At 40.1% G+C, this 13,595-nt stretch overlaps 1 protein-coding gene across 1 annotated transcript in view; it reads right to left on the bottom strand.

Moving 5' to 3' along the window:
* Window positions 1-11,838, bottom strand: part of INTS8 (integrator complex subunit 8) — a 50,953-nt gene extending 39,115 nt beyond the window's left edge. Inside the window, exons 1-4 of the mRNA XM_060128479.1 lie at window positions 11,585-11,838; window positions 9,239-9,413; window positions 7,280-7,420; window positions 6,889-6,960 (exon numbers count right to left, since the gene is read on the bottom strand). Coding sequence (XP_059984462.1) covers window positions 6,889-6,960; window positions 7,280-7,420; window positions 9,239-9,413; window positions 11,585-11,714 — 518 coding nt within the window. The 5' untranslated portion in view covers window positions 11,715-11,838. The remainder of the gene's footprint in view (window positions 1-6,888; window positions 6,961-7,279; window positions 7,421-9,238; window positions 9,414-11,584) is intronic.
* Window positions 11,839-13,595: the final 1,757 nt, after the last annotated feature.

Raw genomic sequence — 13,595 nt, 5'->3', positions numbered from 1 at the left:
AAACCCATGTCCCCAGCACTGGCAGGCAGATTCTTAACCACTGCGCCACCAGGGTCCCTCTACTCATGATATTTTTAGATGACATTTGTAGGTAGCATTACAAAATAATGTTGCCTGGAAATAATGATTTCTTCCATTTATTCATTTACTTATCAGATATTTCTTAGGCATTTAAACTGTGCTAGGGAGACAGGGGAAAGATGGCAGAGGAGTAAGACCCAGAGATCACCTTCCTCCCCACAGATACACCAGAAATACATCTACACGTGGAACAACTCCTACAGAACACCTACTGAACGCTGGCAGAAGACCTCAGACCTCCCAAAAGGCAAGAAACTCCCCACACACCTGGGTAGGGCAAAAGAAAAAAGGAAAAACAGAGACAAAAGAATAGGGATGGGACCTGCACCAGTGGGAGGGAGCTGTGAAGGAGGAAAGGTTTCCACACACTAGGAAGCCCCTTCGCGGGCGGAGACTGCAGGTGGCGGAGGGGTGAAGCTTCGGAGCAGCGGAGGAGAGCGCAGCCACAGGGGTGCGGAGGGCAAAGCAGAGAGATTCCCGCACAGAGGATCGGTGCCGACCAACACTCACCAGGCCGAGAGGCTTGTCTGCTCACCCGCCGGGGCGGGCGGGGACTGGGAGCTGAGGATGGGGCTTCGGTCGGAGCGCAAGGAGAGGACTGGGGTTGGCGGCGTGAACACAGCCTGAAGGGGGTTAGTGCACCACAGCTAGCCGGGAGGGAGTCGGGGGAAAAGTCTGGACCTGCCGAAGAGGCAAGAGACTTTTTCTTCCCTTTTTGTTTCCTGGTGCACGAGGAGAGGGGATTAAGAGCACTGCTTTAAGGAACTCCAGAGACGGGCGCAATCCGCGGCTAACAGCGCGGACCCCAGAGACGGGCACGAGACGATAAGGTTGCTGCTGCCGCCACCAAGAAGCCCGTGTGCGAGCACAGGTCACTATCCACACCCTGCTTCCGGGGAGCCTGTGCAGCCCGCCACTGCCAGGTTCCCGGGATCCAGGGACAACTTCCCTGGGAGAACACGGCACGCCTCAGGCTGGTGCAACGTCCCGCCGGCCTCTGCCACCGCAGGCTCACCCCGCATCCGCACCCCTCCCTCCCCCCAGCCCGAGTGAGCCAGAGCCCCCGAGTCAGCGGCTCCTTTAACCCCGTCCTGTCTGAGCGAAGAACAGATGCCCTCCGGTGACCTACACGCAGAGGTGGGGCCAAATCCAAAGCTGAGCCCCGGGACCTGTGTGAACAAAGAAGAGAAAGGGATATCTCTCCCAGCAGACTCAGAAGCAGTGGATTAAAGCTCCACAATCAACTTGATGTACCCTGCATCTGTGGAATACATGAATAGACAACAAATCATCCCAAATTGAGGAGGTGGACTTCGAGAGCAAGATTTATGATTTTTTCCCGTTTTCCTCTTTTTGTGTGTATGTGTATGCTTCTGTGTGAGATTTTGTCTGTATAGCTTTGCTTTCACCATTTGTCCTAGGGTTCTATCCGTCCTTTTTGTTTTTTATTTTAATTTTTTTCTTAATAATTATTTTTTATTTTAATTATTTTATCTTACTTCATTTTATCTTATTTTATTCTCTTTCTTTCTTTCTTCCTTTCTACTTTTTCTCCCTTTTATTCTGAGCCATGTGGATGAAAGGCTCTTGGTGCTGCAGCCAGGAGTCAGTGCTGTGCCTCTGAGGTGGGAGAGCCAACTTCAGGACACTGGTCCACAAGAGACCTCCCAGCTCCACGTAATATCAAACAGCGAAAATCTCCCAGAGATCTCCATCTCAACACCAGAACCCAGCTTAACTCAAAAACCAGCAAGCTACAGTGCTGGACACCCTATGCCAAACAATTAGCAAAACAGGAACACAACCCCACCCATTAACAGAGAGGCTGCCTAAAATCATAAGAACTCCACAGACACCCCAAAACACACCACCAGAAAGACAAGATCCAGCCTCATCCACCAGAACACAGGCACTAGTCCCCTCCACCACGAAGCCTACACAACCCACTGAACCAACCTTAGCCACTGGGGAGAGACACCAAAAACAACAGGAACTACGAACCTGCAGCCTGCAAAAAGGAGACCCCAAACACAGTAAGATAAGCAAAATGAGAAGACAGAAAAACACACAGCAGATGAAGGAGCAAGATAAAAACCCACCAGACCTAAAAAATGAAGAGGAAATACGCAGTCTACCTAAAAAAGAATTCAGAATAATGACAGTAAAGATGATCCAAAATCTTGGAAATAGAGAAAATGCAAGAAACATTTAACAAGGACCTAGAAGAACTAAAGATGAAACAAGCAACGATGAACAACACAATAAATGAAATTAAAAATACTCTAGATGGGATCAATAGCAGAATAACTGAGGCAGAAGAACGGATAAGTGACCTGGAAGTAAAATAGTGGAAATAACTACTGCAGAGCAGAATAAAGAAAAAAGAATGAAAAGAGTGGAGGACGGTCTCAGAGACCTCTGGGACAACATTAAACGCACCAACATTCGAATTATAGGGGTTCCAGAAGAAGAGAAAAAGAAAAGGACTGAGAAAATATTTGAAGAGGTTATAGTTGAAAATTTCCCTAATATGGGAAAGGAAATAGTTAATCAAGTCCAGGAAGAACAGAGAGTCCCATACAGGATAAATCCAAGGAGAAACACGCCAAGACACATATTAATCAAACTGTCAAAAATTAAATACAAAGAAAACATATTAAAAGCAGCAAGGGAAACAGAACAAATAACACACAAGGGAATCCCCATAAGGTTAACAGCTGATCCTTCAGCAGAAACTCTGCAAGTCAGGAGGGACTGGCAGGACACATTTAAAGTGATGAAGGAGAAAAGCCTACAACCAAGATTACTCTACCCAGCAAGGATCTCATTCAGATTTGATGGAAAAATTAAAACCTTTACAGACAAGCAAAAGCTGAGAGAGTTCAGCACCACCAAACCAGCTTTACAACAAATGCTAAAGGAACTTCTCTAGGCAAGAAACACAAGAGAAGGAAAAGACCTACAATAACAAACACAAAACAATTAAGAAAATGGGAATAGGAACATACATATCGATAATTACCTTAAATGTAAATGGATTAAATGCTCCCACCAAAAGACACAGACTGGCTGAATGGATACAAAAACAAGACCCATATATATGCTGTCTACAAGAGACCCACTTCAGACCTAGAGACACATACAGACCGAAAGTAAGGCGATGGAAAAAGATATTCCATGCAAATGGAAACCAAAAGAAAGCTGGAGTAGAAATTCTCATATCAGACAAAACAGACTTTAAAATAAAGATTGTTAGAAAAGACAAAGAGGGACACTACATAATGATCAAGGGATCGATCCAAGAAGAAGATATAACAATTGTAAATATTTATGCACCCAACATAGGAGCACCTCAATACATAAGGCAAATACTAACAGTCATAAAAGGGGAAATCGACAGTAACACATTCATCGTAGGGGACTTTAACACCCCACGTTCACCAATGGACAGAAAATGAAAATAAATAAGGAAACACAAGCTTTAAATGATACATTAAACAAGATGGACTTAATTTATATAGGACATTCCATCCAAAAACAACAGAATACACATTTTCCTCAAGTGCTCATGGAACATTCTCCAGGATAGATCATATCTTGGGTCACAAAGCAAGCCTTGGTAAATTTAAGAAAATTGAAATTGTATCAAGTATCTTTTCCGACCACAACGCTATGAGACTACATATCAGTTACAGGAAAAGATCTGTAAAAATTATAAACATGTGGAGGCTAAACAATACACTATTCAATAACGAAGTGATCACTGAAGAAATCAAAGAGGAAATCAAAAAATACCTAGAAACAAATGACAATGGAGACACAACGACCCAAAACCTATGGGATGCAGCAAAAGCAGTTCTAAGAGGGAAGTTTATAGCAATACAATCCCACCTTAAGAAACAGGAAACATCTCGAATAAACAACCTAACCTTGCACCTAAAGCAATTAGAGAAAGAAGAACAAAAAAAACCCAAAGTTAGCAGAAGGAAAGAAATCATAAAAATCAGATCAGAAATAACTGAAAAAGAAATGAAGGAAATGACAGCAAAGATCAATAAAACTAAAAGCTGGTTCTTTGAGAAGATAAACAAAATTGATAAACCATTAGCCAGACTCATCAAGAAAAAAAGGGAGAAGACTCAAATCAATAGAATTAGAAATGAAAAAGGAGAAGTAACAACTGACACTGCAGAAATACAAAAGATCATGAGAGATTACTACAAGCAACTCTATACCAATAAAATGGACAACCTGGAAGAAATGGACAAATTCTTAGAAATGCACAACCTGCCAAGACTGAATCAGGAAGAAATAGAACATATGAACAGACCAATCACAAGCACTGAAATTGAAACTGTGATTAAAAATCTTCCAACAAACAAAAGCCCAGGACCAGATGGCTTCACAGGCAAATTCTATCAAACATTTAGAGAAGAGCTAACACCTATCCTTCTCAAACTCTTCGAGAACATAACAGAGGGAGGAACACTCCCAAACTCATTCTACGAGGCCACCATCACCCTGATACCAAAACCAGACAAGGATGCCACAAAGAAAGAAAATTACAAGCCAATATCACTGATGAACATAGATGCAAAAATCCTCAACAAAATACTAGCAAACAGAATCCAACAGCACATTAAAAGGATCATACACCATGATCAAGTGGGGTTTATTCCGGGAATGCAAGGATTCTTCAATATACGCCAATCAATCAACGTGATACACCATATTAACAAATTGAAAGAGAAAAACCATATGATCATCTCAATAGATGCAGAGAAAGCTTTCAACAGAATTCAACACCCATTTATGATAAAAACCCTTTAGAAAGTAGGCATAGAGGGAACTTTCCTCAACATAATAAAGGCCATATATGACAAACCCACAGCCAACATTGTCCTCAATGGTGAAAAACTGAAAGCTTTTCCACTAAGATCAGTAACAAGACAAGGTTGCCCACTCTCACCACTCTTATTCAACAGTTTTGGAAGATTTAGCCACAGCAATCAGAGAAGAAAAGGAAATAAAAGGAATCCAAATTGGAAAGGAAGAAGTAAAGCTGTCACTGTTTGCAGATGACATGATACTATACACAGAGAATCCTAAAGATGCTACCAGAAAACTACTAGAGCTAATCAATGAATTGGTAAAGTAGCAGGATACAAAATTAATGCACACAAATCTCTGGCATTCCTATACACTAATGATGAAAAATCTGAAAGTGAAATCAAGAAAACATTCCCATTTACCACTGCAACAAAAAGAATAAAATATCTAGGAATAAACCTACCTAAGGAGACAAAAGACCTGTATGCAGAAAATTATAATACACTGACGAAAGAAAGTAAAGATAATACAAATAGATGGAGAGATATACCATGTTCTTGGATTGGAAGAATCAACATTGTGAAAATGACTATACTACCCAAAGCAATCTACAGATTCAATGCAATCCCTATGAAACTACCACTGGCATTTTTCACAGAACTAGAACAAAAAATTTCAGTTTGTATGGAAACACAAAAGACTCCGAATAGCCAACGCAATCCTGAGAACGAAACACGGAGCTGGAGGAATCAGGTTCCCTGACTTCAGACTATACTACAAAGCTACAGTAATCAAGACAGTATGGTACTGGCACAAAAGCAGAAGACAGACCAATGGAACAGGATAGAAAGCCCAGAGATAAACCCACGTACATATGGTCACCTTATCTTTGATAAAGGAGGCAGGAATGTACAGTGGAGAAAGGACAGCCTCTTCAATAAGTGGTGCTGGGAAAACTGGACAGCTACATGTAAAAGAATGAGATTAGAACACTCCCTAACACCATACACAAAAATAAGCTCAAAATGGATTAAAGACCTAAACGGTAAGGCCAGAAACTATCAAACTCTTAGAGGAAAACATAGGCAGAACACTCTATGACATAAATCACAGCAAGATCCTTTTTGACCCACCTCCTAGAGAAATGGAAATAAAAACAAAAATAAACAAATGGGACCTAATGAAAATTCAAAGCTTTTGCACAAAAAAGGAAACCATAAACAAGACAAAAAGACAACCCTCAGAATGAGAGAAAATATTTGCAAATGAAGCAACTGACAAAGGATTAATCTCCAAAATTTATAAGCAGCTCATGCAGCTCAATAACAAAAAAACAAACAACCCAATCCAAACATGGGCAGAAGACCCTAATAGACATTTCTCCAAAGAAGATATACAGATTGCCAACAAACACATGAAAGAATGCTCAACATCATTAATCATTAGAGAAATCAAAACTACAATGAGATATCTCACACTGGTCAGAATGGCCATCATCAAAAAATCTAGAAACAATAAATGCTGGAGAGGGTGTGGAGAAAAGGGAACACTCTTGCACTGCTGGTGGGAATGTGAATTGGTACAGCCACTATGGAGAACAGTATGGAGGTTCCTTAAAAAACTACAAATAGAACTACCAAATGACCCAGCAATCCCACTACTGGGCATATATCCTGAAAAAACCATAATTCAAAGAGTCATGTACCAAAATGTTCATTGCAGCTCTATTTACAATAGCCAGGAGATGGAAACAACTTAAGTGTCCATCATCAGATGAAGGGATAAAGAAGATGTGGCACATATATACAATGGAATATTACTCAGCCATAAAAAGAAACGAAATAGAGTTATTTGTAGTGAGGTGGATGGACCTAGAGTCTGTCATACAGAGTGAAGTAAGTCAGAAAGAGAAAGACAAATACCGTATGCTAACACATATATATGGAATTTAAGAAAAAAAAAAATTGGCCAACTTACACACTTAACTGAGGAGGTCCAGGTTTTGGTTGTTTGACAGGAAAACTACTTTGAACAATTGTCCTAATTGCCCTGTAAAAAAGACCAAAAAAACAAAATTTAACACACTGTAAATATCACTTCAAGTATTTTTTCAAGTGCTCCTTAGAAAACTTAAAAACTCCCTGAAATTCTAATTGATATATAATAAAAACTTTGTAAGTCATCCATATCTTTATCAGAATTCTTTTCAACTATGCAGTCATAAATTTTCTCCACCAACAGATTCACTGTTCCCAAGATCCTCTGAGAGATCCCTAGAGTAGGAGTAACTTAAAAGCATATCCCTGGAAGTCAGAGTGCAATTAAAGAGAGGCTGCCCAACACATTTCAGGTTTATGAAAACATTTACCATCTATTGTAGAGAAGTATAGCCATGGCAGTGGTTGGAGGTAAAGTGGCCAGATCCATGTCTACGTGCTTTGTTCCGGGAGGAACTTTACTGATGCACAGCAGTTCATTTAGTAACATATTCAATACTGGAACAGACAAACTTAAAAAGGAAGAATCAAAAGATATATAAGCTGTGTAACCACAAAATACACAATTCAGTATTTTCACTCAAAGTAATTATACTGTTAAAGGATTAAATCTACAGACCATTTTATTAACCTGTTTCAACAACTTATATGAAAATATACCTATCAAATTCAAAAAGATTTTTTAAGCTTTCATTATGAAAACAATTTAAACATATACAAAAGTAGACAGAATAATATAATATAGCCCAATGTGCCCATCATCCAGCTTCAACAATTATCAACTGATGGCCAATCTTGTTTTATCTCCACTCCACCCACTTCCCTCCTTCCCATATTATTGTGAAGCAAATTCCCAATATTAAATCATTTTTTCCACAGTATTTCAGAATATATCTCCAAAAAATTACCTCCTAACATAATGACAGTATAAATTTCACATCTAAAAAAATTTTAATTGCTTACCATCAAATAGCCAATCAATATCAATGCTCAATTTTCCAAGTGTAACACATACATCATACTTTTTGTACACATTGCTACCTGTTGATATGCCTCAAATCTATTAATGGATTAGTTTCCCCTTAGATTAAAGAATAAAACTTTTTTTTTAATTCTAATTTTAACGCTATAGAAGATATGGTGAAAAAACAATGTTTAAATACTACTAGTGTGAGTATAAACTAATACAGCTCTCTTGGAATGCAATCTGGTAACATGCATAATGTGCTTTAAAAATGTTTATACCACTTGACCAAGCAATTTAACAATCTATACTAAGGCTGTAACTCGAAATTCAGATAAAGTTTACGGACATAGACATTTAACGCTCTGTCATTTATAAAAGTGAAAAACTAGGGCTTCCCTAGTGGCACAGTGGTTGAGAGTTCGCCTGCCGATGCAGGGGACACAGGTTCGTGCCCCAGTCCGGGAAGATCCCACATGCCGCGGAGCGGCTGGGCCCACGAGCCATGGCTGCTGAGCCTGTGCTCCGCAACGGGAGAGGCCACAACAGTGAGAGGCCCGTGTACCGGGGGAAAAAAAAAAAAAGTGAAAAACTAGAGAAAACTGTCAATGGAGGAACAGTTAATAAATTATCTATACAATGGAATAAACTCCAAAAAACAAAATGGGAAAATGTTCATGATATCCTGCTATATGAAATAAAACAAATCAAAACAGTATATAAGATATGTTCACAACTTTGTTTAAAAATAAATCACACAAAAATGTTAAAAATACTTCTCTCCCCTCCTCTATTATTTCCTATTTTCTGAATTTTCCCAAATGTTCTATAAGGTATTTCTTTTTCAATTGTGAGAAGGGAATGAAAACAAATCATTTTATAACTACGCCTTTGAAATTATTTATTTGTAAACAAATAACCACTGATTCTAATAAGACAGCTTAATAGTTTGGGAGACAGTGATTGATTTATGCCCAGTAAAATAAACTGAATTATTCAATAAGGAATCATCCATACATTATGTACCATGCATCATTAATTTTTATTCATTTTCTTCAGATATGTAAAAGAAAACTGAACATTTAAAACTGTTTAGGCGTGGACTTTCCTACTTAGCACATCAAAAAAAAGAACAATAATAAAATGGCTCATTATTGATAACACCAAGTTTATACTTTAAAAGGTTATTTAAATTCATCTAATAGTCGAATATTTTCTTACACCTTTTGAAAACTACTTGCATATTTTACCAAGAATGCAGAGAAAAATAATTTTCATTTTAAGGGCCAATATTATCAAAACACATATTGAAATAAACCAAGATATCTAACAGTACTAAAAATAAATTCATTTAAATCTTGTATACCTTTTCTCTAATATGTCTAAGTCCCACTTCAAATGTGCAGCAACTTTAAGAGCAAGAAGCTTTAAAATACGATTTCTCTTGTTATCAGGTGGAGGTTGAACTTGGTTCTGTTCATTAACTGAAGGTTTAGAAGCCTGTTCCAAAAACTGGACTATAAGTTGAACTGGTGCAGGATCTAGGATTTAAAAGAAAATAATTCTTGAACTTAAGTTCTAATTATGAAGATCCAAAGGATTCACTGTATTAGTTTTTGACCACAAAGGAATCCAAACAGGCCAACAGGCATGTGAAAAGATGCTCCATATCGCCATTAGAGAAATGCAAATCAAAACTACAATGAGGTATCACCGCACACCAGTCAGAATGGCCATCACCAAGATGTCTACAAATAATAAATGCTGGAGAGGGTGTGGAAAGAAGGGAACCCTCCTACATGATTGACGGGAATGTAAACTGGTGCAGCCGCTATGGAAAACAGTATGGAGGTTCCTTAAAAAATTAAAAATAAAGTTACTATATGATCCAGCAATCCCACTCCTGGGCATATATCTGGAAAAGATGAAAACTCTAATTTGAAAAGATTCATGCACCCATAAGTTCACAGCAGCACTATTCACAATAGCCAAGACATGGAAACAACCCAAGTGTCCGCTGACAGATGAATGGATAAAGATGTGGTACATATATACATTGGAATATTACTCAGCCATAAAAAAGAATGAAATTATGCCACTGCAGCAACATGGATGGACCTAGAGATTATCATACTAAGAAAAGTACGTCAGACAGAGAAAGACAAATGTCGTATGACATCATTTTCTGTGAAATCTAAAAGTGATACAAATGAACCTATTTACAAAACAGAAATAGACTCACAAAGAAAACAAATTTATGGTTACCAAATGGGAAAGGGGGGAGGGATAAATTAGGAATTTGGGATTGACAGATACATATAAAATAAACAAGGACCTACCGTATAGCACAGGGAACTACATTCAATATCTTATAATAACCTATAATGGAAAAGTATCTGAAAAGGAATATATATATATATACATATATATATATATATCGTAATCACTTTGCTGTACACCTGAAACATTGTACATCAACTATACTTCAATTAAAAAGAAAGTTAAAAAAAAATCCAAACAGTTGTGTAGGTAGAATAACTAAGGATTATGATTTATAAGAAGTGTGCCTGGGGATTAAAAGGAAAGATCAGGAAGGGTGTAAAGAAGAAAGGATAACAGATTCCTGCAGAAGAAAGCACTTTACAGGGAAGAACATAATGGTTATAGATTTCCAGTTCAGCAAACAACGAATGTCAATTAGAGGAAAGAGATGTCATCTTTAGAATCACTGTTTTAACGCTTAATTAGTGGGGCCTGCATAAAGTTACCTCTGCACCTGTTTGTCATGCAAAATAGAGGATAATGCCACCTACCTCACAGGATTACTATGAAGACTGATTAAATGAGATAACAGATATGAAGCATTAAGCACAGTGACTGGCACGCAGAAAGACTCAACAAACGTTAGTCAAAATCAATTAATTAAGAGAACATAATATAATATAGGTGGTAAAACTGCCCAAGTTAAGTACACTAACTTCTCGCACAGCAGTCTCCATCAGGAGACTAAAGCCAGTCTATTAGACTGAACAAGCCACAACTGGATTCGAACTTTATCAGCAAAATATCATCCAAGGAACTTACTTTTTCATGCCACTACCTCTTTCCAGAAATGCCTGGGGTTTTCCACCTTCCCTGAGAGCACTCATTAACTGGGATATTAATCATGATCATCATTATACAAGAACCATCTTGCAACTGTAGTTTTTTTCTGCTTTCAAAGATTTCATTTTGATTTACAGCTTAACTTCGAAATATATAATTAAGAGTCGGTAAAGTCTCCTCGTTGAGGAATAAAACAGTTAAATAGGAACCTAAGATAGTTAACTAATTAGTGTCAGGATCAGCCCCCGAATCGTTGATTTCTCCCCATCTCCCCAAACTGTGCGGGGTTCTGTCAAGAGGAGGGTTCGAGCCAGCCTCCCCAACCCAAATACTCTCACAAGGCCATCTCGCAGGTGTTAAAATCCCGAACAGTAAAAGGGGGTGGATGCGGAAGCTCCTTTGTTTTGCGCCTTTCTTTGGCCTCCCACAGCAGTGCCCCCGCACTGGTGTATTTAATACTTAGCCGGGGGCCTAGCCAGAGCTCGGCTCCGGTCCCCGCCTCCCGAGCCGCAGGTTCGTGGCCGAGAAGGCGCGGGATGGTGAGAGACGGGAGGGCAGCGCCGGTGACCGGGTCCCGTTCCGCTCGAGCTGCAGGCGCCGCGCTTACCCGGGCAGGGCTTGCGCAGATGTTTCTCCAACAGCGACTCCTCCAGCAGGAACTCGAACCAGCAGGTCTGCGGCGGGGTGCAGGGCCGGCTGGAGGTGGCCGCCTCCCGGTCCGCCGCCTCCGCGCTCATCCTGCCCCCGCCGCCGCTACCCCCTGGGACGTTTCCCGGCTCCAACCTGACACTCGGACGCGGGCCCTGGGCCTGTGATCTGCGAAACCCCCGAGACCTAGGACGCACTCGGAGCGTCCCGGAAACCGACACAGTCCAAAATGGCTGCGCGGCCCAGCCAGAGCTGGGGATCCTGGATCCGCCTCCCGGCGCCACCGCCGCGCCTCCAAGCCAATCGTTATTTGAGTTGGAGAAAGAGGGCGGGACCTATCCTCAGACCACGCCTCCTCCCAGTTGCCTTGGGAGACGGCTTGCGGGTAAGATGGGTCGCAGGTTGGTTTCCCCGGTTCCCTGGGAGTTTCTCAGCGAGCAAATGAAATAGCCTCATCAATAGGCCTCATTGTCTTCGTAAAAGGCAGTGAACGCTACAGGTTCAAACTGTGATCTAGGCAAAGTTTGGTTTCGGTGCTTTAAATTTTCCCACTTCATTTCTGAGATTTCCTACTACCTAGGTCCTCTCGGCTGATGTGCCCTCGTGTCTTGGGCGCCAGCGTCCCCGCCCCCTTTCCGAGACAGCTGACGGCCCACGTGAGACTAGCTTTTCTGCTGCTTCTCAGGACTAGCTCTCAGTGTTTAGCGCCTAATTAACTCTCTTGATATCCCGGCTAGCGTTATTAAGCCCATTTTACATTTACCTTCATTCTGTAATGTTCTGGTGGTTTTTTTTTAACGAAGTTGAAAAAAGTGTATTCATAGATGGTGCACACGATCTATACTGAGTGCAAACTAACCTCTCTGAACCTTAGTTTTCATATTTGTAAATCAGGAATTATAATAGTGCCTAATCTTAGGGTTGATAAGAGAATTAAAGGCAGAACTTGATAATACAGGTAAGCTTTTTAAACAAGGCCTGACATCTAGAAACATGGGCAAATGTTAGCAAATATCATATAGTGCTTTCTTCATATACATGATTCTAGTTTTCTCCTATAAACGACCCTGTTACACATGTTTTAACCAATGAAAACACTGAAGTTTCAGAGTTATCATTTGTCCAAGGTTTCCCAACAATCGAGGGGTGGGGCCAGAGCTTTAGTGAGCTTTCCACTGTACTCAGGCTGCTTCCAACATTCGATAGAGAGGATAAGACTGATGGCTTATGGTCTTTTCCAGAATGAAATGGTAGAGCTTTGAAAAGTTTTAGGAAAAATAAATGGAAGTAGCTCCTCCATACGTGAAAGTAAATCAGTGCTTCAGTGGCAACCATTGCCTTGTTGTCTTCCGGTGCAATCCTCTTTCTGGATTCTGCCATGCCTCTCTCCTGCTCTTTCATTCTGGTCCTTCCTGGGGTCCTGGCCTTAGTCCTCTTCTCACTGTAAAAACCATCCCTGCATCACTCCCCCCACTCCTGAAACTCTATCCTAGGCTCTAAAGAACACAGGTTGGAAATCATGTATTAGAGTAATAAAATCATGCGGACCTAAATTAATAAAATTTAGGTCCTCATAATTTGTGGCTATTGATAGTATTTGTGGCTAATGATAAATTTTGAGTTTTCAAGTAAAAATTAGAATTCTGGACTATAAACTTGACAGTTTTCCAATGCTTACAGACTTTTCTAATGAAATAGGTGGTGATATAATTAGGGTTTTTTTTGATATTAGAATAAAATGTGTCAAATTTTGGGTGGTCATATAATTCAGAAAACCAATATTTTTGTAATGGGTACAAGATCCATTCTTATTACAAGACAGAGCAATGGATTTTAATAGAACAGATTTCGAAAAGTCAACTGATACAATTGCAGATTCCAAATTGCAACTAACCTTTAAAAAACCACCACTGGGCTTCCCTGATGGCGCAGTGGTTAAGAATCCACCTGCCAGTGCAGGGGACACGGGT

Source organism: Lagenorhynchus albirostris, chromosome 17 (genome assembly GCF_949774975.1).
Source record: "Lagenorhynchus albirostris chromosome 17, mLagAlb1.1, whole genome shotgun sequence".
NCBI lineage: Eukaryota > Metazoa > Chordata > Mammalia > Artiodactyla > Delphinidae > Lagenorhynchus > Lagenorhynchus albirostris.
Note: the sequence above shows the minus strand (reverse complement) of the source record. Positions and strands in the feature narration are given on the sequence as shown.